At 39.0% G+C, this 25,531-nt stretch overlaps 2 protein-coding genes across 13 annotated transcripts in view; both read right to left on the reverse strand.

Annotated features, from left to right (window-relative positions):
- SYNJ1 (synaptojanin 1) overlaps positions 1–543 on the reverse strand; it is a 66,438-nt gene extending 65,895 nt beyond the window's left edge. For 9 of the 10 annotated variants that reach the window (XM_075171317.1, XM_075171240.1, XM_075171297.1 and 6 more), the window contains exon 1: positions 273–543. The gene's annotated coding sequence lies outside the window, so the exon portion shown is untranslated. The remainder of the gene's footprint in view (positions 1–272) is intronic. The other variant, XM_075171307.1, reaches the window with a different exon arrangement.
- A 7,748-nt stretch (positions 544–8,291) lies between these two features.
- The window catches only part of PAXBP1 (PAX3 and PAX7 binding protein 1), a 28,712-nt gene continuing 11,472 nt past the window's right edge, over positions 8,292–25,531 (reverse strand). For 2 of the 3 annotated variants that reach the window (XM_075171427.1, XM_075171418.1), the window contains exons 8-18: positions 23,362–23,485; positions 20,966–21,065; positions 20,399–20,514; positions 17,884–18,083; positions 15,680–15,824; positions 15,399–15,520; positions 14,572–14,648; positions 14,244–14,310; positions 12,503–12,649; positions 11,934–12,088; positions 8,292–9,775 (exon numbers count right to left, since the gene is read on the reverse strand). In XM_075171427.1, the coding sequence (XP_075027528.1) occupies positions 9,658–9,775; positions 11,934–12,088; positions 12,503–12,649; positions 14,244–14,310; positions 14,572–14,648; positions 15,399–15,520; positions 15,680–15,824; positions 17,884–18,083; positions 20,399–20,514; positions 20,966–21,065; positions 23,362–23,485 (1,371 nt within the window). In that variant the 3' untranslated portion in view covers positions 8,292–9,657. Of the gene's footprint in view, positions 9,776–11,933; positions 12,089–12,502; positions 12,650–14,243; positions 14,311–14,571; positions 14,649–15,398; positions 15,521–15,679; positions 15,825–17,883; positions 18,084–20,398; positions 20,515–20,965; positions 21,066–23,361; positions 23,486–25,531 lie in introns of those variants that run through there. The other variant, XM_075171438.1, reaches the window with a different exon arrangement.

A 25,531-nucleotide genomic window follows, 5' to 3' on the forward strand; every position in this document is an offset into this window, starting at 1 on the left:
AGCCGGCGCCGGGCCAGCAGATCCCCGCCCCGCTACCACCTGCCGCCCAGGGCAGGCGCGCTCCGCCGCCCGCCCCAGGCCGGTGCCGCCGGTACCCACGGCGTTGACAGAACCTCCATCTTGTCTGGCGCCAGCGGCGCCCCCGCGGCCCCAGCTCCGCAACGGCGACAGCCGGGCCGGCTCCGCCGCGCACTGACAGGCGCCGAGCGCCCCCCGGTGCTGCCGCCCCCCTCCCCAGCCCCCAGCCGCAGCGGTACCAGCGCCTCCCTCACCGGCCGCGCCACCTGCCACCAACGGCCGCCCGCTCCGCTCCGAGCCGCGGGAGCCGGCGGGACCTCACTTCCGCTCCGGCCCCGCCGTCCCTTCCGCATTGCGCCTCCCGCCACCGGAAGTCGATGGAGGGCGTGAGGGGGCGGCAGCGCCGGGGGGGTAGGGAGGGGGGAGAACTGGGGCCGCGGGCCTGGCGTGAGGCGGGGCGCGAAGGCGGCCGTTAAGCGGTTGCCGGCCGCCCGGCGGGGGAGAGGGAGGGCGGTTGATCGGCGGGACGCGCTGCAGCGGGGTGTGCGGGAGGGGCGGGTGCGCGGGCAGGGAGGCGTTGGCCCACCGGAGCAGCCGCACCGGGCTGGGTGGAGGATTTGCCAGACCTGGGTTCCTGTGAGCGGCATCCATCGTGTAGGCCCTCTCAAGGGCACGTTGAACCAGAGCACTGAGGGTTGGGCGAGCCCTGCTGTCAGGGTGGAGTTCAGCCTGAGGAAACCGGGCCCCTTAGGGAAAAGTAGGAAGAGAGCCCTTAGAAGAAGTTCTCTCCTTGTCTTATGGCAATGCTGGATTGCAGGCTTCAAAGTTGAAAAACGTGCTCTGGATGCCTGGTGAGGCTATGTTAAAACACAGTCAGCCCCAGTCCCGGTTGTGTATTTATTACAGGTGCAGCAGGGAGAAAAATCTGAGCGATAGGCTCACGAATAGCAGTGCAAACCGAAAAACCTCGCTGCGCAAAATGTGCGATGGGCATAGAAGCTGTCGGTGCGGATGCTCGCCGAGTGCCTTGGGTCAGGTGGGAGCACTGAATCACGGCTAAAGCCTACCTTTTCCTGACAGGCTTCAAAAGTTTTAGGGACAGACCGTAAGCATCTCTTTGGAAATTTCCATTCAGCCTGTGCAGGCTGTAAGCGGAGGAGGAATACCGCTTCACAGGAGCTTTACTGTATTGTGTTGGTGATACATTGCAAGCTGCTACAGAAGGCAGGTCTGAGAGCTACATGCTGAAATCAAGAGAAGTGAGCTTTGCTGCACTTCAGATAATGCTGGGGCCAGGGTGGCAGTTTGAGGGAGAGCTGAAGTAAAAAAAACAAAATCTGAAAAACTCTGGAGAAACTCTCTTCACTGAGACTATAATTTGAGCTAAAGAATATGCATAAGGGCAAGTGTGAGAAGTATAGCTACCTTCTAAGACAAGAGCTGGGCCATCTTTGATTTTAGATTGTAGCATTTCTTCCCGCTACCTTCTCATCTGAGATCAATTCCTACTGCGAAGGGTAAAAATTAAAAACGGAAAGACCTTTTTTATTTTTTATAAACTTTATATTGAAACACCAAAAGTTGTGTTTGATATATATTCCCTGAACAGCTCTGGCCTATTCTAAAGAAATAGTAGATTGTATACATAATCTTTTGATATTTAAATATGGCCTTATCCCACATACCTACCATAGGCTAAGTACCAGTTGAGTGGAGTACACTGGAGGAAGAGAACACAGAGCAAATATTTGTGATGTAAAATACAATGAAAGTAATCTTCGTGTATTTTTAGCTGGCCAACGTCCTATACGCATTATGATGACCCCAGTGAAAATGTTCTGTAGATAAATAAAAGTACGGTATTTTAAAAGACTATTTAAAGATAAGTTTCGTGGGTTTTGAAATTACTGACAGCTGATTACAGCTTATGCTATTTTTCACTTGCCCATAGTAGATGCTCACATATCTCTAGCATAGCATCAAAAAGAAACTCATGAAACTTTTTTACTACTGAGAATGTAAAAATAAAAGAATGACAATGTGGCTGCTGTGGAAGCAAAGCAAGTGTGTCCTGGTTTTATCCGTGCATAAAGATCACTAACAAGGACAGCAATTTAAAGGTTGTTTTACAAGATACACCCAAGGCTAAAATGATACATACTTGTAGCATAAAACAATTGATGTATCAAGTTTATTCACATTTTTTTCAGCAGATAAAATAGATTCAGATGGCATGTGTGGTTGTTTTCTTATGAACACATATATTTTTTCTGTCAGGGTAATATAATTTCTTTCTGATAGCTAACCGTTATTATGCAGTTGAAAATGGACTACTCCATTATTTGCTTAGTGACTTTTCAAACGTCAAGAGAAGTGCATCAGTTGAAAATATAATCATAGAATCATTGAATCACAGAATGGTTTGGGTTGGAAGGGACATTCAAAGATCATCTAGTCCAACTCCTCTGCCACAGGCAGGGACACTTTTCACTAGACCAGGTTGCTCAAAGCCCCGTCCAACCTGGCCTCGAACATTTCCAATGATGGGGCACCCACAATTTTTCTGGGCAACCTGTTCCAGTGTCTCCCCACTCTCATTGTAAAAAATGTCTTCTTTATGTCCAACCTAAACCTACCCTGTTTCAGTTTAAAACCATTGCCCCTTGTCCTGTCACTACAGGCCTTGGTAAAAAGGCTCTCTCCATCTTTCTTACAAGCCCTTTTTATATATTGAAAGCCCGCAATAAGGTCTCCCTGGAGCCTTTTCTTCTCCAGGCTGAACAACCCCAACTCTCTCAGCTTTTCTTCATCGTTCCAGCCTTCCCAAATGGGAGGCCCCCATTTTTGCAGCCCTCCTCTGGACCCATTCTAACAGGTCCATGTCTGTCTTGTGCTGGGGACCCCAGAGCTGGACACAGCGCTCCAGGGTGGGGGTCTCACAGAGTGGAGCAAGGGGGAGAGCCACCTTCCTCGACTTGCTGGCCATGCTTCTTGTTATGTGGCCCCGGATACAACTGGTTTTCTGGGCTGCAAGCCCGCATTGCTGGCTCACATCCAATTTTTCATCCACCAGTATGAATGTGAAAAATGTATTGCTATCCAATAGTGGGAGCTTTGATAAAGCTATTATTAACTTCAGAAAATACTGCTGTTTATAAGTTAATGGAAAATCAGAATCAATATTTGATTCTAACTAATTGCCAATGTAATATACTGCATCATACAGCAAAGCATATTACAAACAAAGTTTAATTTGTTCTTTAGTTTTGTGTAATAAAAGGTTTTGGTAATTTTTCCCCACTGAACTGCCAACTGAATTTCAGAATCTCACCAACCTTAAATATATGGAAATGTTGAGACATACCTCTGTAACTGGAGCTCAAGGAGCAGGGAGGAGATAGAGGAGCCGGGAATGAAGCAGCGAAGTTGAGCCTGGGATAAAGGGTGGGGGGGAAGGTGTTGTGTTAATTGTCTCTGTTTGTTAAATTAAATTAATTCCCCAAGTCAAGTCTGTTTCCCATGATGGTAATTGTTAAGTGATCTCCCCATCTTTATCTTGAACCATGAGCTTTTTCATCCTGTTGTCTCACCCTGTCCTGTTGAGGAGGGGAGCGTGAGAGCATCTGGGTGGGCATCTGGCTGCAGGCCAAGGTCAACCCATCATGACTTCACTGGGCTTCAGAGCAAAGCCTATTTAAAACTTCTTTGCTGTGTGAAAGCAGAGTTGGCTCAAGGCTTCTCAGCACCCTAGGCAACATTTACCTTTGGTATCAAAAAGGTAAGGAAGCCCAGGGCCACGCTGCCTCTTGTCACAGGGAAGACAGATGTAAAGGCAGAATTGGGATGCCTGAAAGGGGAAGAGGAAGGTTTCTGGGCCTGCAGATCCTGCTGCAAAATTGGGAGGAGGAGTGCAAAAACCAGCAATGGCAAAAAATGGGGAGGGAGCGAGCCTCAGCCTCAGCAGTAGCAGCAGCTTCCCACACCCCGCCTCTCCCCTTGGCAGCAGCAGCAGCCCTGGCACGTGCACCACTATTTTACCCATTCCACTTAGTGTTCAAGCCACCATTTTCTCAGGGACATCTGTGGTGCTGTACATCGCGAAATTGGCATATCAACAGCAAATAAATGAAAGTTTTGAAATGATATTTAGTGTGCATATCCCTCCTAGCACTTATCATAGGCCTTATTCCTGCAAACTCCTACCCCTCATTAAGTCTTTAAAGCGGAGTTTGCTCTACCCACCACCTGTTTGCAGATGCACGTTCTCTGAACTGTTAGCTCCCTGAGGTAATAACCATGTGTGTACATCATAATTTTAGTATCTTTAGTTCAATGAATGTCTTATCCTGAGTGGAGCTTTTGGGTAAAATGACAATATGTAATTTAACTGCAATACAATGATTTTAAGCTACATGTCCGCAGGGCACGTGAGGCCCATAGTCACGCAACCTACATCCCACTTAATGTTTTCTGTTAGCTAGGTATCACAAAAGTCAAGAAAGTAAATAGATAATACTCGAGAACCTGTATGAACTCTAGGCTATGAAAATTTGGGCTTAAACATGTAAGAAAAATACTACACCAAATCTTGGAGATAGATCTGTGCTTCACTCCAGGTCTCTGCTCTATGAAAACATTTAACTATGCACATCAAGCACAAAAGTAATGCAAGTGGAGTCAATGGGACAGTTCACATATTTGAACAAAAGCACATGCTTAAGACATTGTTCAGAGCAGAGCCTTACATTGCAGGCCCTGGTATTATTAAGTTTGTCTCCATGCAATTATTATATCCCCATTCATTTATTTCTGCATATTTAGGGCAAGAGTTTTAGTTATATGCAGAAATTAAGTGCTCCTGGACAAAAAATCCTACATTATTTCCTGATGCAGACAGACTAATTCAAGTAAGAGCTGTAAGGCTACCGAAGTTTTCTGTTTGGAGTACCACAGGCAGAGCAAAACCACTCAACTCTGATCCATCCTGTTGGGTGCCTTGTTTCTCAAAAAACCACAACCATCCTTGCAAACACCATTTTTGAAGCCTCCTCGGAGTTCTCTTTTCTGTACCCGCCACTACTAACTCTTGCAGGAATGGTTTGCTTGTGACTTCACAGGTAAAGCCTAACGGTCACATCACAGGTATTGTTATTTCCTTTCAGAGCACTGATCACAGGACATTTAGTTTTCACTGGGCTAATAACTAATAAACCTGAGATGACAGGCATACTGCTTTTAAGCACTACCATGCGTAAGAGGACAGTTCAGCCTGTTAAAACAAACCTCACCAAGTCATTCTACCAAAGCTGTACGTTACGTCAAAACTGCAGGTGCATATCCCCTCCCCTGCTATATATATTTAGGGTTCTTTCTAAAAAAATGCCTTTTTTGTAGAGTAACTTAGGGAGAACTGAAAGCAGAACCACTGACCCACAAACTTTTGCAGAAAATGAGATGTATCTGAAAGGAGGAGAAAGAGGAATCATGTGACTCCCTGCATCTGCACAATTTTTCCTTAAACTTCTCCATTTCACATTTCAGATTTCATTTTGTTTTCCTTCATAGTAAAGGTCAAGGTTTTCCCTTTGCTGTTGGTGGCCTTCAGGGTAAAGGTAATTCTGTAATAAGTGTAATCATACTTAACTGTATAATAAAATAATTATAATAATGAAATAACTGTAATAATTCTGTAATACATTATCCTGTTCATAAAAATATCAATGACTGACAATTTTACATGCAATTTTTCTTACATGTTGTACATCTTTCCTTTCCCTAACGAACGCTAACTACTAAAGATGTTACTAGACTTTTTTCAAGAGTCCCTGTAGAATTAAGATCGCCATATCACTTATTGTGTTTAGCACCTTCTCACATGGGATTTCGTCATCATCTAGGACATCAGTCTCTTACACGTTATAATTATTTGTTATTTTTGATAGCGAACAGTGAGATACACATGTTAAACTGTGGGAGAATAATGTTAAAGCAGTTGTCCTCGGGTTATGCCTCAACCAAGCAGCAGTTGTGTAACGTTGTGTAAAGATCATTACATAAAGTATGACCGCTTTGCTACTAGCTATTGCATCAATAAATGAGATACAGGTGAAGCGGTAGAAGTGAAAGTGGTTATTTTGTTTATAACCAAAATTGGGTAACATTATTTACGTAAAGTCGTTAAGCGCATATACAATTCTAACCACTTGTACATAGGAAAGGCGCCACATTGCCCAAAATGAGAAGTTTGATTACTTAGCACCTGTAAGTATACTTTGCTGCAAGTTTCTTTATGTTACTGTTCCCCGATGGTGACATTGTATGGGGATGGGAAGGAGAAACTCCTCAAGTGTGCAAGGGCTTAGACACCATAGCCACATGGTGGTGGTGTAGTAGGGGGAAGATGGGCTAAGTGTAGTATGAACAGCTGGTCTTCTGCAGCAGTTAATTAGGAAAATGACTACAGGCTATCTTGAAAAAAGATTCTCTGTAGCTGTAATTTATAATGAGGTTACAAGGAAGATATTCTCTTCGTTCCCTCCCTTACGGTCCTAGTCACGATCCAAATTGGAGCAAAATGCCTGTATTTTTACTAATGAATGTCTTGAGCTTTGCTGCTCCACTAGGCTGGAGCTCCATTAGTAGTGTGCACACCTACTGAAACTGCAGTTACAAACCTGCGTTTAAGTTTTGTAGTTACATATATATATATACTATTAGAAGAAAAGCAAAGTTTAAGATGCTAGCCAATGGCTTGAACCTATAGCTTTTCTCCTCGCTGAACTACAGCCAGGGAGAGAGTGAGGGAATGACTCATTGCAAGTATTCTTCCCAGAGAGGCAGTAGAGAGTGTGAATAAACACCATTTCCAAAACAAACTCAGTTACTGTTGTTTTATTAGCCCAGCCCAGCATACCACCACCCCAGGGAGACCAGTAGAGAGCAGAGCAAGGCTGAAGAGGGCTTTCAGAGCACCTTTTCCGACAGAGGCACCTGGCACCAAAAGAGAATAGCTGACTCCAACCCTTTTCCTGCACTCCTTAGCTTTATCACCCCCAGTGTTTGAAAAATTTCATAATTGAAAATCCAAACCCTGACACCTCCTGGTCAAGTACTATCCTTATTTTCTAGAGTTGAAATCTTTGAATCCGCCACCTTGCAGCCTCAGTATTAGAAGACAATCAAGATTCTGGATGTAGAAAAACCAGTGAAAAACTTTGGCATTTGAGGTTGTTACTCAGTGATTCTGAACGAATTTGACAGTACACAATGAGCACTTACGTTAATATATTCAGAGAGGATAGGCTTCCAAATTTTTGCAACTGTTCCAGTAATTTCAGTTGAAGGAATTCCATTGTCTAAAATATCCAAATAGAAATAAAGTACATTTTCACCCCTGCAGTAATACTAGCTGTTTACATTCATTCGCAAACAGTAACACTAACTATCCAGCTGGACAACCAACCTAACTCAGCAGCACAGGTCTTAGAACTGCTTGAGCTCTTTTATTCCGTCCACAGAACATACCCGTCCCACGTGCACACACACACTCACACATAATCACAGGCTATTCCGAATACTGGCAGTAGTTTTGTTGTACCATAAAAGCCTGTGTTAAAGACTTTATCTTAAAGCCAGGAAGTTAACCTTCACTGAGCTTTGTACCGCAGTGGCTAGACTAGACAGAGTAGCCAAACTAGATGGTACAAAAGGTGTCTGAACTACGCATCCTCACCCCTGGAGATCCTGTGACTGGAAGGCAGGCATGCGTTAAGATGCAGAAAAGTCTCTGTACAGTATTGTTCCTCCTCGTAAAAAAAAAAAAAAAAAAAATCTCATTTTGCGTATTTTTGATTACCCCCTCCCTCAACCAAACATTCTACAACTTTGAATCTTTCTGACGATTAAGTCACTTGAGTATACATAAATACTCCTTTAGAAACATTGGTAGCATGGATTATTTGTGTCCTCTTCAGTCTAATAAAATACTAAAATCAGTAAAATTTTAAGCACAGGTCAAATCTGTCACTATTAAATCATGTAACTACCAGCACGATAATCTTTCGAAATATCATAACTACTCTTTATGTAGATATATGAAGTCCACTGTTTATCCTATTGCTTTTTTGAAGTAAAGACACTTTTGTTCACTCCAAAAATCGACCTTCCAAGGATGCATTTTTCTTTGGCATATTGAAATAGCCAGCCAGCACGCGCATCATTTCCTCTACCAGCTTCCTAAAGGAATAAAGCTTACCAAGTTGCACTGCAACAGCTCCTTGACAGACGAGTTTATTGAAACTATTTTTAAAAGCAGGTATTTCTGAATGTATTCCATCAATCCCAACAGTTCAGAAAAACAAGTGTTCAGTGTCCGAATGAAGTGTGCATGTTACAAATTGTACATTTTTAATATACTCATTTATACCACATGACATGAGCATAAAATACAATGATTTCTTATGTTATTCAGTATGCCAATTTATTGCTACAGTTCCCCGAAAAAGTAGGGCACACCTGGAAATAGTTCTTAATCCAAGGCTATTACAGCTGTTCCCATGCCTTGGACCCCAAGATCAAGTCACTAGTGTTCTGATGTAAATCACCAGATTTTTAAAGGGTTTTCTTTTTAATTTGCATTTAAATTAGATGCTTTTTTTGCCAGACTATTCTTAGATGGTATTTAAGCGGGAAGTGTAACATTTGAATATTTACTACAATATAAATACTTCAAATCTTAGGATATAAAATTTTCTTCACCTTCATTTTGCTTGACATCTTTAGCCATACCAATCAGAAGAAACAGGTTCCATGTATGAAGTTACCAAAAAAAGCCCCCCAAACCCAAAAAACCCCAAGATGACAAAACCAGTGAATTTAACTAACTTGCACAAAGGTGTTTGGGGCTTAGGAGGTGCTGTCATGTACACTTGTGCAATAATCACAATTTCTCATTGTATGCCTGAATTAAAAAAAAAAAAATTAAGCATTGATTTGGGTTTTCCTTTCTGTTTTGTTTTTAAGAACAGTCTTAAGAGTTCCATATTCTGAATGCAAATAATTTTTTAGCTATTCCAATTTGAGTGCAACACAGCTGCTTTTTAAAGGTCAGGTTCCATTTGAAAGTGTCTCTACTCTTTAGCTCAAATGATTTTCAAATATTTGAATGTTTTGCCAGCCCTTTTGACCAATAATATGATAATTTTAGTGTCAAAAGTATTTTTTAGCAAATGAAAAGCTTATTCCAACAGTACAAGATCTCTATATCCAGTGTGAAAGCAACATGGTGGTATAAATATATGCATACATTGTATTACACATAATATATTATACACATTCCAGTTAACCATGGAACACTTAACAGGAGTAGATGACTACTAATCATGGGTACAAAGTATTTTTGTAAACAAGATTTTGAGAAACTTTAAGGAAAATCTGATTTCTGGAAAGATGACAATCTTGGGATTCCATTTTTGTTTTCAAAGAAGTAAATTTTTTTTTTTTTTTTAAGGATGCTGTATATAAGAATGCACTTTGTATTAAAACAGAGATCAATACTTTACAGTTTAAGAAACTTTACATATATACATAAATTACAAATCAGGAATGGTTTTAAAGCTCAAAATGAGTTGTTGGAAAAGTCTATTTTCCTTCTATTAAAATCTTTAACTCTTTTACATTGTGATCATTTGCAACTGTCACAGCATGATCCAGTGCTCGGATACTTGCTAGAAGCTTTATGATCTGCTTTATGTGCTCCCTAAAAAAAAGGAAGGAGAAGTCAATACAGGAATGCAACAATCATGTACAAGTATTAATATTTCAACAGAAGACTACATTATGAATCCATATAGCAAATCAGTTTCAGATAACTTCACCTCATCTTCTCCTCCACTTGCTTAGTCTGATAAAGTAAGTTGGTTATCAGCTTTGTACTGAAGTTGAAAAATTTATTTTGGGAGTAGGAATTAATCATACAATATGGTTTAATACTAGATGCAGTATAATCTCAAGAAAAAGTCTTGGATTACTTACGGTACCGTGCAATGAGTTACAGCTCTCTTGGTAACTAATGTTTAAGTCAAAAAAAAAAAAAAAATCAAGGCAGCAAGTATGCTTTAATGCATGCTTTAAAAAGGTATGAAGCTTGCCAGCAATGAACTGCATTACAATTCAGGTCAATCTAGGAAGCTTACAGTGAACAAACTGCTAGGAGGACTGTACTTCTGCTGTGAAGAACAATTTTGGTATCTTGCTAGGAGCATGGACATGAAACTTTGACCAGTCTCACAAAAAGTACAGTTCAAAAATTAATCTTAAAAATGAACCTAGCTGATCTGCGAAAACGCATCCAACATTTTGAAAACTAGCACCAACAGACATAGGTAAAGATACACTTACCTCTCAGCAGAAATTAATGCATTTTTGTTTCAAACAACTGTACTAGGTTTTATATGAAAAGACATTACAAAGTAGTATTTCTGCTGCAGACTTATTTTATCTGCTTAATGGGGGCAATGGCAACAGATTTGTTAAATGCTGGGAAAAAGCAGGAGGACAGAAGATAGAAAGGATATTAGAACTCACTGTGAACAAAAGGATTAATTGGATGTTTCTCTTCCAATACAAAGTTTTACGAAGTTATCATTTCAGCTGGTAAAGAAAGTTCTTTCAAATTTAGAAACGGGCTACCAAAAGAGAGAAAGTTTAATCTCTACGGGATTCTCTCTCAACTCCTTCATTTCAATTCCAGTATCATGCTAGGCTAGGCATTTTGGTTTTAGAAAGGAAGGAGTAACAATTCTATTTTGGATTTGAATCATGGGGAAGTTTAAATTGGTATGTGACACTACTATTATACTTTGGACACAAAGTTCTGAGGCATAACCTAAGAGCGGATAAAAAGTTGTTTGAGCACAACCCGGTGTAGCACAAAGCTGGATGTTCTCTGAAAACTAGATGATTCATATGCCACAGCCAAAAGTGACTCTAAAGACAGAAAGGCATCTAATAACCAACATGGTAACTGGAAAAAAACCTGATACCAGAAAAAACCCCACTTCTTAACCAAGATCTTTCTGCCTGGTTTAAGGGAAATTTCTGTCTCTATGTTTCAGTGCTATGCATAAGATCAAAAAGGGAGAAGGATCTAATCCCCTGGAAAGCCTCAATAATTGAAGAGTAACTCAACGATGGCTCAAGCAAGTTCAACTATCAAGAATGACTAATGCAGGTAGCAAGGGGGTTCGTCTTTCCAAGTTTCAGGTTTGCTGGAACAACAGAACTATTGACTTTGAAACCTCTCCTTCTCATGCAACAGCACAGGAATAAACAATCTTCCAGTCTTGTTATATTCCTGAGTGTCAGTGCAACAATCTGGTTTTTAAGTTTATAATTGCTTTAAATGAGACACCCATAGCATTTCAGGTTACTTGGCTGGCAGTAACATTTATGCATCTAATCCAAACTTTTAATTATTCTGGTTATCGGATACAAGTAAAATGGATTCTTCGATCTAGGGGAAAACAGGTTCATCTAGTTGGTTGTGTAAATAAAGTCAGAACTTTTGTACCGTATACAAAAGCACAATTTGTAATTTAGGAGCCATTATGCAGGAATCGGCAACAGGCTCACAAGCTGGAGCAGTCCAAAACCAGTAGCTACAAAATTTGCCAGAATCAGTGACATTAAGCAGTAGTGCAGAATATATTATGAATGTTTAAAGATTTCCAGCCATTGCTGTTTTCAGACACCTTAAAAATCTCCCCATTTACCATACAGTAACATTTTTTAAGTTTGAATTCAAAGAAGTTTCAAAAGACATGCAGGAGTAGGGAGATATTTACCCATGTTTGCATGCATCAGCAAAATAACACGAAGCACAAAAATTGCAACTGCATTAACTCAAAGTAAGTTACCTCGCATTTCTTTTCTCTACATCAGAGCAACCAATGCTGTTTCTATAAATTGTATCAGCCAGATGAACAAGGTATCTACAGAAGTTTTCTAGCTGAGAAATAGTCTTGTCTCCTTTTAGATTAGCGAACCACTGTTTAGGAAAGCATGCAATTACCTAGACATAACAGGAAAAAGAAAGTTAAACACAATATAACAAAATTTTAAAAGCTATCTAACATGGTTTGTGAAGTCTGCCAGGTAAGATTGCAGTGACAAGGCCCAACTGAGTGAAACAGTGAGAAACCTACAAAAAAAAAAAAAACAATCCAAAATTCAAGCAGTAAACACTGAAACCTACGCTATACCTAAACTATCTATGGGCATGAGCCAGAGAAGGTTCTTTCTTTAGTTTGTGTATTGAAAAAGAAAAAATTAAAAAAAACCCCAACCATCTCTTTTTCATTGACATTACAACTTTGAGCTATCAAAGCCAAGATTTCATAGGTAACCTCAAGTTTTAACTGTATTTTTCCTTCAGTTGAAATTTGTCAATTGCAAGTGATTTTAAACATTGTTTGATTTTACTTACACTTTGAGCTTTCTTAATGCTGTCCTCTCCATACTCAGAGTTTTGAAAAGCCATAAGAATATATCTGTTTAGCAGACCATCTATTGACAGTTCCTGGAGAGTTTTGTTTGAAAGGATTCCATACCACTGGAGAAAGTTTCCTAATAACTGAAAAGACAACACAGGGAAAATAAGTATTTAAAAATGTACTGAAACCAGGAAGTTGATCAAACACTCTAGAGCCTCTTCAAATGTAACAGCATGGCCAAGGTAAGCAGTAGGAATATGCCTCCCGTTAGCTTCAAAATTATTCAGAATCCATAAAGTACCAGCATAGGGTGTTAGGAATTCTCATACAACAATCACCACCACCACCTTAACTTTGCTCACGTTTTGCACAAGAAATCAGAAAAAAAGAATTAAAGTTTTAAGCCATCTTGTTCTCAAAATGTGATGTCAACGTCAAGCCAAGTGAGGCCTAGCATATGCCATACGGGGGCAAATTCACAGCCCCCTTGCCAATGAAATCCCCAGCCACACTGTCGGCATGCCCTTATTTCCAAGGCAGGGTGACACAAGAGACACAGAAAGTGTCACGGGGGAGCGCTGGCTAAGCCAGCCGTACAGCTGTTATTCCCCCCTGGCGAACGGCCTGTGGAGAACTGCTGCCAGCCTCCTACAAATGAACGCAGCCAGCAGTTTACTGTTGAGGCAGATCATCAGGAAACAGTAAGCGAGCGCTTGCCTCCCAGCTTCTATTTCTGCTCGTCTGTGATGCTATAACTGACTTGCTAGCGCAAGTATTTTTAATGCTTCCCTAAAATAAAACAGTGGTAACAGCGTGCATACTTCTAAACTGCCCAGGCTCCGGCAGATATTGCCAGAAGCAGGCAATTTCACTCTTAAAAGAGACACAAGCCCTAAATAGGCGATCTGTTTCACTTTTAACAACAGCATTTTAATAAACGAGCTTTTTTTGCTCTAGACAGCATTTAAGAACTTGACTTTTATTTCAAAGTGAAAGAATTCAGTGCCAAATATTTTAAGTAAATGAAGCGATTGCAAACCTATTCAGAACACAGTCTCCCTCACTGCTACAATTTAAATAGAAAATTCCAGATGAGAGTTCTGTTTGTGTGATCATGGAGATCAGCAGTTCAATCAACATGAGTCTCATACTTTACTTTCCTGTTTAGTTGGGAGTTAATTTTCTTCACAGCCTTTTATCGGAAATAAACTGCAACAGTCATAGCTTCCGACAGACCTTTGCAAACTCTATATTGCACATTCCACACACAGAAACTTTTTCTTTCACACACACTATCGTTTCAATTAAACTAAGATCACAAATGCTCTTATACTTTACAAACAGAAGTGAGCTTTCCAAAAGGGGCCAAGTTATTTTCATGAAGATTCTCACACTATATATATAAAAAAATACAATCCAAGCTCTCCCATTCCCATGTAAGTGAAATAAAAGCAGAATATTTTATTCTGACAAGCACAATGACATTAAAAAAACTGGGTTGAGTATGCTAAGTAAACCCAACGTAAAACAAAGTACAAGTTAAAAAGACGGTGCTTTCACTTGGCAATCTTTTGAAGATGGCACAGTGCATTATCAAAGATGAAGAATCCTAATTTAGAGTTCTTTCAAATAAAGTTAAAGCAATTTCCATCTACCATTTTACACAAATTTGAAGAGGGTTTTATTGCTACACTGTCGAGACCAAAGATTTACCGGATGTATTTACTGACTTACCTTAACAGAGGACCAAAACTGACGTTGGAAAAACAAATATGGACCAGAGTTCTTGTTTTCTAAGATGCTGGAAAGTAAGAGATTTCTTTAATGAGTAACCAAGACCACCTCTATCTGGAGTTTGCTGGCTTCCTCCTTCCCACACACAGTTCATTTCTATAAACATTCCCTTTCATCCTGTTTGTCTTTGCTAAATCCTCACAGTGTGATAACGAAACATCTCCTGTATCCAGTCAGTGAACCATACTGAGAAAAAACCCGTTAACTACGGACAGAAGACACCAACTTACTAATAAAGGTCTAACACCACAGTTGAAAGCAAACTTACTTTTTTGGATATAATGGCATGAATACATCATCATCTAGCGTTCTCCTCATTCTTAGCAACAATGCCTTTAAAAGCATCTGAAACAGATAATTTTTTTTTTAAAAGTGTCCAAAGCACTGCTTAGTAGTTAACCACTCAGAAATTGATTTTCAAAGCAACAAAGAACATTTGTGACCCTAAAATTGTGCCAGTAAAAGGCATGCATACTTAAGCACACACATAAATAAAGTCTTAGAGAAGCCTATAATAATTAACAGAGCTGAAATTTGACGCTTTCAATAAAAACTGAAGGCAATGGAATTACTTTATGGTTAAGCTTGGCTACGCAATTAGCTTCTGAGAAGTCAGGGCTTTTGTCATTTTTAGTCTTCTGTTGACTTCCCCATACATGTGCACTTTGGCTTATCTCTCATTATTCTAAAAGCAATGCATACATTGCATTAGTTACGGCACCTGAACCTCATGACATCGGTTCTTGTATTCATAGAAGATAAGTAAAACAATCAAATTTCAAGGCAATAAATTTGAAAGGTTACAAAGATCTAAAAAAGAAAAGCCTGGCTAAAGCAAAACTGCAGACCAACAAGTCTTAGTACATTTGGTATCTCTTTTTATCTCTAGCATCTATTTTGGGGAGACTTCACTGAGTTCCTCCTCCTAATTTATCACTGTACTTGACTCTCCATAACTAGGCTGCAGAGCATGAAATAATTGCAAAATTCTCTTTCATGCTCTTCACTAAGCATGCTGTGTTCTCCAATATAGTATATTAAAGATATATTCAAATTCCTTAACTTATGCAAAATATTTAAGAAAAAACAACTTACTTGTGTATTTTTGTTTTCTGCATTCACCACTGAAGGATATCCATCCACTAGTTTCTGTACAATTGCTACCATTCTAGATGTTTGTGTTGTAGAAAAAGGATCCCATATATTTTCAGAAATCACTGTTAACAGATTGAAGAATTACTCGACTTTGCAAATACTCAAATACAGGTACTAAGACAGTCAAGCAATAATTTACAAAACAGTAAAATTTGAAAGCACAAACAAGCATCGGCTTCCACGCACACCCTTTTCCCCCCATTTTCTTTCTAAGACTGTACCTGTTAATTTAGGAAGAACAACTCTCTCCACAATGGTAGGCAATAGTGAAATATCAGCATCATCTTTCACTTGCTCCTGTTCTTCACAGCCATAAAACAGCAATGATTCAAACCACAACATAGTCTCAAAATCTCGACATTTGCCCTAATAAAAGAAGAATCGAGGTTAGATTCCTAAACAGAGATTTGAAGTCAACACATTTAAAAAAAAAAAAAAAAGTATTATATATGCAAGTATGATACACTCACAAAACAGAACAAAACTGCTTTAAAACAGTCTACCAAGTGTGCTAGGCAGGCAGGGTAAGCAGCAATTGAGCACAGTAACAACTCAAAAATCTAGTCCTTTTTGTCTACATGTCAGGTATTCATCTGCACTGGAAACAGCAACAAAAAAAAGATATAGTGCCTCAAAACCAGTCTCAATCTGGCACAAGGATGGACAAATTATTTCACCTGCTTTGGCTCCTCTACTCCTGAAGCAGTGATACTACTTCCTTCAGAAATATAGGCAAGCCTGATTCCTGAGAAGTGCAGAAAGCGTTCCGCCTCTTTGCCTGGACACTACTAATCATGCCACCACAGGTCAGATTAGTGCATATGGACAACCGAACCCAACCAAAACCTGAGAGAGGATGGGGAGCAAGGTCAATTTTCCATAAATCAGCCAAATTAACTAATTTACTCGACAATCACACAATTGCTAGATCTAACGAAAGTGAAAATGGTGGAAGTAAGACTGTTTTTTTTGGCAGCTGTTGCCCTACAGATTTTAACTTCTAATTACACCTGAGCCAAAACCAAAAAGCCCACAGATTAGGGTAAAAGTGACAAGTATACTTCATTTGTGCTGCATTAGAAAATTATTGGATTAAAAACCTCTTTTTATGAATGCCTTGTAATTTTTCTAACTTAACAAAATGCTTAATAGGACCAGTAACACAGAGCAGTGAAAACAGTTAGATTTGAGAATTCTGTACCACATCTCCAACTAACCTGAGCTTTGTTTTGCCAGCCCGGGTACTCACATAGAAATAGCAATAGAATGTACAAAAACAGTTTTAAATTTAACGAGGACACCTTTCATAGGTTTTCTCTCATTTATACAAATTAAATACTCTGAACGCTCTCTGAAGACAACTCATGCTTCCCTTCCTCTGCAATCAGAGCAGAGGTGACAGAAGATCCCTTTCTACAAATATTCTCTTAGTAGTTAAATAAAAAAAACCATCACACTTCTGAAAAAAGGAGGGATTCAGTCATTTGTGAGATAGGCTGACACATCTGCAGACAGCGCTGTAGATGAGCTAAGTTTTGAAAGGGAAGAAGACAATCTGCTTTATTAGCCTTGCTTCCAAAAAAAAAAAACAACACCAAAAACAACCGAACAAAAAAAAAAACCCAAACCAAACCAAATAACAAGCTTATGCAATTGCACGCACTTTGTGCCTTGACCCACTCCCGTTCCCTGGTAAAAGCCAACGTGCCAGAACAAAGTAAGTTCCTACCAGTACTGTGAAAATAGGCACCTGACTGCAGCAGAAATACCTTACAAGAGCTTTCACTGGTAGGAAGAACAGAGTGGGAGTCAAAAGCTACCTGAACTGTTTGTCCTGATGGCTACTCATGCAGCACACATATGCACGCTGGACAATGAACATGTGCCAGGGATACTGGGCTGCAACAATGCTGTCCTGCTTTTCCCATGTTCCCTACCTAATAACTGGGCAATGAGTACTATAAGGAAGACTTGGAAATTGCCAGCTAGAGTTATACACAGTATGAAGGTGTAGGTGAGAGAAAGGAAGATGTATAATGTAGAGACATAGGTTGTAAGTCAACATAAAAACAGGCTTCTTAGTTCCACTTCTGAAGAAACAACATCTCTAGAATCACAATTTTCTCTTAAGTATTTTTAAAAGGGTATTATTTAAAAAGCTGTTTGGCTTTTTGGCCTACACCACTCACTGAGAAGGTACTGGCATGTGCTGATTGAACTCTGGCCTGCTGGGAACACAGAGGACATAGCGCAGAAACTCCCCAGAAAAGCTTCACCCCAAGAGAGGTGCCCATTTTAAACTTCATGCCTAGAACACGCATGTACAAGAAGCACGCCTCAAAGGTGCAATTTACTTTGCTCTGCAGAAGTGTGAAAGAACCACTATATAGAAGCTTACGTAGAAGTTGCTTGCAGAGGACCTTACCTCCAAAGGAGTCCAGATAAGCAGCTGAAGTCTGATTAAAGGGTTAAACAGCTTTGGTAAACAGAGGCCAATATAAGCATCCTTGTAAGAAGCAAAGTACTTTGAGCGCCAAGCTTCAAACTGTGACTTAATACAATCAATTGAGTAAAAACTTTCCAAAACATCTTCGAAAACTTTGCTGGATTCTTTCAATATACGATCTGGTGAGGGAGAAAAAGAGTAATAAGTTAATCACCTATTCCCTGTAATACCTCTTTCAAGACGGACTTTGATGCTCACTGGCATAAGTTAACTCCTATAAACAAAACCAAAACCCCACCACCTTTACCAGTTCTGTTATTTCTGCCTCAAATATAATAAAAACATGAGCACCCGAGTACTCTCCGATATACTGTTTTACGACAGATCTTGCTTTAAACATTTCATACAATGATTTTCAGTTACCAGACATCGGACTGGTGATGTATTGGGCGGTATTCAATGTGGGTCTAACTTCAGAGCTGGCCTTGCCCTGCATGGGAGTTTGGAACAGCTACAGGTCCCTTCCAGCCCAAACTATTCCACAGCTTTGCTCATCCAAATACAAGTACAGGAGGGCATCTCAGATAAGCCAACTGAATCGGCACGTCAGACAAAGCGGGTCCTGGCAGACACCATGCTAAACTACTGAACATAACATGACTGTTAGCACTGGGCAACCATTACAATTCCTTAGCACCTTCCTTACATTTTTTGTATTTACAGTACCAGTATTCTACGCAGTCCAAAACTTTTTCTCTATATATTATTTTCCCTTCATCTTTTCTACTTCCCAGGGTTAGTTTCATTTTAATCAGTCATTTGTGCCGCAGCCACAGTTTTTAATGTTCAGTTACGGTAGCAACCTGTACACAATTAACATAACTAGTACACACAGCAGGTGGAGACAGGGCTGAGGGAACATGAGATTATGTCATATAAACACACTTTTCACACTGGGATCAAAAAGAGATGCTACAAATAAAGTTAGCAGATCCAAGGTGCATCCCTCTGTTCCATATAGCTCACTGCTGATTCTGGACTAACACGAGAGCTATGAATGATAAAAAAAAAAGCTTTAGAAATACTATGCTTACTCAGAAACTGATGAAACTCCTACAAAAGGCTTTTGTACACGTAAAAGTGCCAAGTTACACAGAGCAATTCAGCCACACTGAATTTTTAATCTAGATCATTTAACTTAGCAAAGTTAATTATAGCACCTAACAACCCTAAACACTTGCTTTGTTTATCAAAGACTCTCCCTGCATCCACAATTTTGGTAAATCAGCCAGCAACTGAAGGTGTGGAAACTGTTTGCACTTCTGAAGGCCCCAACTGCTAGACAGTTCATCTAATTGCTTTTTTAATCTGTTCATACTTTGGGTCTCCACAACCACCTACAGCAACGACTTTGGCATTTTTATTACACTCTCTGTGGGAAGTGACTTGTTTCCTTCAAACCTATCCTATCACTTCATTTCATGCCCCCTAGCTCTCATACTGTGAAAAGTCAACATCGTTCCCCTAGCTGAAGAGTCCAAAACCTGTTTAATCCCTCCTCACATACAACATAAGCAATTCTACACACGTGATCCTTGCTGCTCCCCTTCTCCACACTACTTCTAATCTGATTAAATTCTCTTTAATCAGAGAGAATGATAATTGTACTCAGGTTCAAAATGAAAAGGTAATAGGATTACTACAGTGATGTTCTACTTTCTTTGCTACTGGTTTCACAGCAACCACCAGAATTGTTTGCCTTTTAACTGCTGCTGTAAAAGATGACTGTTCCATCAAACTATCCATACTTCCCCAAATCTCAGGTTTCTTGCAGTTCTCCCAGTGCTTTAGAGGCAATAGGTCAACTTACAACCCCATTTATTGCATAATTAGGGTTATGCATAATTGCATAATAATGGTTACTTTGAGCAAATCACCATAAAACTGCAGATGAATTTCAAATAAAGTCAGTACCACAAGATCTTTCTGCAATGTTTGCATTCAATATTTTCTGTCATCTGCAAAGTTTGCCAGGCTGTAACAAGAGTCTACAAAACTTTGGCCATTGCATTTCCAGATGCTTATGCAAAACTCCAGAAAATACTTCCTATCAAGTGAAAAAAGGTTTTTAAAGCACTGAGGTTTTCAGAATTTCACAGGTAGAACAGATATTTGAAGAATGATAAACCACGTTACAAATTAGAAGGAAGACCTAGTATCCACTGAAGGTACAGAAGCTTACTGCTTGCCAGCAAAAGAATGTTTGATTTAAATACGAATCTCACTAAGGATATGGTATTTAGTTAGCTGTAAGCTGCACAACAGTTTGGCGAAAGAGACTGTTTTGGTCACGTTGATGATCCAGCAAGGAACAGTTCCTAAACTTTCTCCAAAATATGGTGAAATATACGAACAGGGCCGCATTTGGATATTTTTTTTTTCCCTGCCAAATTTTCTGTATTTTGTTACATAAAGCTTCAGTAGCTTTTCTAACCTCGCTCCATGTTGAAGTTTGTAATATCCGTTGAAGTTTCCTCATCATCGCTGGAAAGGCCTTCAAGGTGATCTGCCATCTTCCCAGTTTGCTCTCTTGCTTGTCTACGACGAGCTCTGAAAAGGATCAGCAGTATAAACCAGTTATTACTTCTTTTTTCCCCCTATACAATGAACGGACCTGCCTAAGCTTGTCATAACTTTTAATGCAAGGAAATCCATGTTGAAAAAACTTTCACTATGTCACCACCTCAAACGTTCCACTATGTTGCTGCCTCAAACAATGGAAGGAAGAGAAACCAGCAGAGACCATATAGATACGGATGGGTTTACTATGCTTTCTTTTAGTGATTTTAAATCAGTATCATGTAATGGTGCCTTGTTTTGTACACTTGCACGATAAGTTGGGATATATATAGGAATACCCCTCAGCATACCAGCTTAAGCGTTTTCTTCCCTTTGCAGGAAAGGAGCAACCATTGCTACTTACATTAGTATGTCACACAGGACAATTGTATTCTGCAAGCAGGCTAAGACTCCTAATGGACAAGAAATCTCAGTACTCTACCTTCTAGCCTCTCTTTCTGCAGTCCGACGCTTTACTTGTTCTTGATAGATCACTCTGTCTCGTCCAAAAGATTCAAGATTTGGTGCCATCAGTGCTTTATCTGTAAAATTACATTGACGAAAATTAAAATGCTTATCTATGATTATATAAATGTGTTGTAGGCAGTTTCATAAGAGCCTTTTACCTACTTTAAACTAAGTGTAATTTGAAGTTTTCGATAAGATGCACTCAGAAGCCTGAATTCGCAAGTGTAGAGGTTAAAAGAGGAAGTAGCGGAGTTTGGAAAAATCTCCACTTAAATGTCAAATAGTTTTCACTATACTTCACTCTTGTCTCTCTCACAACAATGCCCAACTATGTAAAAGTCAACAGTTTTAACAGAAATTGCTTAAATCGAATGTTCCAAGACAAAAAGTGCTCCTTACATAAACACATTCACCATGTACCTTTTGAAAAGAAAATGAACAAAAAGAAAGGCAGAGAAGAGTGACCAGAGCAGGAATATATGACATTTCAGAGTTCTAGTCATAGTGTTTTCTAAGTTTATATGCTTTAGATTGCCTAAAATTTAAAACACATCAAAATCTACAGGAAAATAAATCATATTCCCTCTTCTTTTTAAGCTGCGATTCATTATAGATGTTCCTGATTATAGAAAACAACACAGCTAACCAGTGAAGCTGATCAGCAACCAGCAGGCAGACCCAAGAGTGTTTCCAGTTCATCCTTTTCAGGTGAATTTTTAAAAGCGGACTGAATGTTAGCCAGTGCTCAAGTCCACCCACTAAAATATAAACATCAAAATTTAAACAAAATACTACCCAAATTTCAGGGGTAAATTTATATGCTCTCACTAAATCTATTTACAAATCCATCATGAAAAATATTAATGATGATCTACGTCAGTATTCCAATTCTACACCAGAACTACTAAGAGCATTAATGTACAGATGAAGTCATCATTTGTCCAATTTTTAAAACGTTATTTGAAGCTGAGCTACTTGTCTTGACGCAGAAGTAAAGCAAAAGTTGGCAGACAAAATTAAATTCACTTCTAGCCCTTTAGTGTTCTGACACTGTATGAAGAAAAGCAGATCGTCTATGTCTGCAACACACTTCAAATCAAAGGCTGGCATCGATTCCTAGTTTCTGTGATAATTTGAGGGACAGAACTGAGCTATTTCTAGACAGTGAAATTCATTCTCAAGACTCCCAGATACTAAATAAGATCTCTCTTTAAAACCCAGCCTTGACAATGCAACTATTCCCACCCCACCATTAAATTCCAGTCTAAATTAATCCATTCTAAGCTTCTTTTAGGAAATATGTTTCTAGTACATTAGGTTTCTAGTTGTCACAACAACATTTTCACGGTAAAACTGCAAGGCCTACATGTGATGCCTGGGGCTCCAAATAGAGCCCTAAAGGGAATATGTAGGCTAACCACTCCATAAAGGGATGAACGACTCTGATTCCCTAATGCTTTATCATCCTCAGTATGTTATATCTAATGGTATTAACAAAATTTCACCTCTGGACACACTGTGACAGAATAAGAAATGGCTTTTATTATAAGATTTTAGGTGAGCAATAGGACAGACAAAGCCATTTTTAAAAATGGGAAGGTCTCCAAAGCAGAAAGATGACTACTATTAGTATGATATTTTACCCGTCATTTAACATGCTGAATAAAACCTCCTCCAAGGAACGAATATTTCCATCCAAGTTAACATTTACACTTTTGTAGACTTTTACATACCGAAGAGTAATCACCTCAAGAAAACTCCTCAATGAGAATCCCACATCCACACACTCACAGTAAGCAGGTTTTTTAACTGACTAATTTTAAGCTGTATTTCATATAGGGTCACTTTTTATTAGTCTGATTTTTAACAACGGCACCAGTCTCTTCCAGTTCTTTAGCTTCACCAGTTAAGTGTCTGAAATTAAATATTTATGCTGCCTACAAAATAGAGCATTAGACAGAAGTCAACTCTAGCCCAGTGCTTCATGGCTCTGTACAGAGTTAACTGTAGATGTTACAGGAAATTTATAAATTCAAGGAGGTTAAAAAAAAAAAAAGTCCTGACATAAGAGGAAAATCGGGAGTCACATGCTACCACTATTACCATTGCCACCATGCATACATTTTCAGTGCTAGGAAAGAGAAAATATAGTTAAGAGCAACAGAAAGGAGAGATGAAGTCAAAGTTAGAGTGGCTTTCAGTTTAAAACAAAGCAGATTAGAGAACTTTTATCTAAACTTGCTTCTACCTATCTCAAGAGTAAGGATAAACTTTAAGACAGTCATACTTTAAACATTTACATTTAAATTAAGCCATACTAAGTAAACAAGGTTGTTTAATGAATAATAAAAACCTTCAAGATGGACTGACTTGAATGGCTTGAAAACTCCGAAGATTCATCTTTAATATCATCTTGTCGTCTTTGGACAAGGCGGGAAGCTCGCTGTTTGTACAGCTGGTGCATTGCGGATTCAAGTTCATTAATCAGAGGCACCTGTAAAAATACAACACACTACGTAATATCAAATTCTTCAGGTGCTTAGTTTCTGGGGTACCATACTATTCCGAAGCATAATGCTGTCACTGTACTTCTAGCAGCACAAACTGTTTCCTTTTACCCATTTGTATCATTTGGACCAGTAAATATTTCAACGTGAAGAAAATGCATGCATTTAACAACGTTGGCAGCTTTCAACTGTAGCAATAGCATTCTGAAAATAACTTCTGTTGATTGAATGAGTCTACACAGTAAGACAACCATTTTAGAAAGTGCGAAATGTTATTTCAAGTACTCTTGTTTTCTCTACCAAGTGCATTACATATTGCGTTACGGTGCTTACAATTCTCAGACCTCATTGTTTCCTCTCTATCTTTAAAGAAGAATGTAGTAATATTCTACACTTTAATGCAAAAATAACCTGACTGTATACAGTGAAAAAACAAAGCATGAATCTAACCTCCTGAAGCCAGCAGGTATTGTTTTGCTATAACACTTATTAGGACATGCTGAAATGTTATTATTGAAATGCAATAAAACGCTGCATAAGCATGTTATGCCAACAGGTAATGCAAATCAGTAAAATGTTACTCTAGCCTATCATTAAAATTAAAATTGTACAATTCGTGCGAGTTATGCATTAAGTATAACCTTTGAAGGATACAGATTTAAGTCGGATCAGACCTGCCACTTTTTTTATTTTATTTTTTAAGTGGACTAAATTTCAGCAGCAACTATAACAAAAATAGATGATGTTATAACAAGTAGGAATTTCCTGACATTAAACAGCAGATTCACTGCTCAGTGAATTTTTTGCAAAAATTTCCCAGGGCAAGTTAAAATTAGATTATTGCAAAACAGAACTTTTCACAATCTCTTAATTTGGAAAGGCAAGTCCTTTTGGTATGAACATTTAAGCCATATCCTCCTTACCTCCAAGACATATGCTTAATCCACAGTCTTCCAGCCTTTTAGCTCAAATATTCCATTGCTGCCTAACAATCCAGGATTAAGTTTTTTTCAAAACAAAAGATAAAATCAGAAATTGTTTCCTGATGTAACTCAGAATGTGACTCAGCAGCTATCAAAGAACCTCCTCCAGTAAAATAGAAGATTCTGCGATTATAGCTACAGGGCCATTTCAGCTGTCTGAGAATGACACACACATCAGTGGAGACATTAAAAGGAAAGAAGTATTAGCTTTTTGTGGTATTAAACTGGGCTATAGGGATTAAAATGAAAGCAACTCTGCACCAACTCAAAATATGTACAACTTTCTTTTGGAGAACACAGAGTAGAGAGAAATAGGAGGAGGGAATATCCCAGCGCTGAAAGTGTATGTTCGGAATTTAAGACAATTTTGAAAACAGAAATAATAATTAATAAAAATGCTAGTTTTACTACAGTTTACCATAGAAAATATAGCTTCTTCTCTTAAGCGTGTAAAGAGAATTCTAAAATTGAAAAGTTAAATGGAAATTTTTCAAAGCATCCCTAGAGGTTCTTTCTATAATTGCCTCATGATTAAAAAAACCCAGCTATGTATTCAGATATATGAATCCACTCAAAATATTTCCCATTTAAAACACAAGAGACTTAGAAGCCGTTATTCTTCTATAATCAATACCGTGGTTGATGACTGACTGACAATTTCACTGACTACTATAAAGTTACAGTCCTCATTCATTGTGTTTCGTTTAGTCAATACCTTAAATTCAGTGGTTTGGTGTTTTTTCTTCACTTTCACTGTAAACAGTGTAAGAGGAAATGCTGTCTGAACATTTAGATGGCAAGGATAATTTTAACCTACAGTCCTCCTCTCTGACACACACAGTGTGTTTTGATAATTTGCTTTTGCAGGTAAAATAACAGTTCATCTAACTGTGATGTCAAATATACACTCAGAACAATTTAATCCTTCTGTATCCCATCCATATTCCTACATTCAAAATGTGAAGACACCATTACCACTTTCTAGCCTTCTCAGAAAGCATAATTTTGACAGTAATTGCTGTGAAGGAAGTCATGCAAGCATCTTCCGCT

The sequence above is a fragment of the Calonectris borealis genome, chromosome 1 (genome assembly GCF_964195595.1).
Source record: "Calonectris borealis chromosome 1, bCalBor7.hap1.2, whole genome shotgun sequence".
Taxonomy (NCBI): domain Eukaryota; kingdom Metazoa; phylum Chordata; class Aves; order Procellariiformes; family Procellariidae; genus Calonectris; species Calonectris borealis.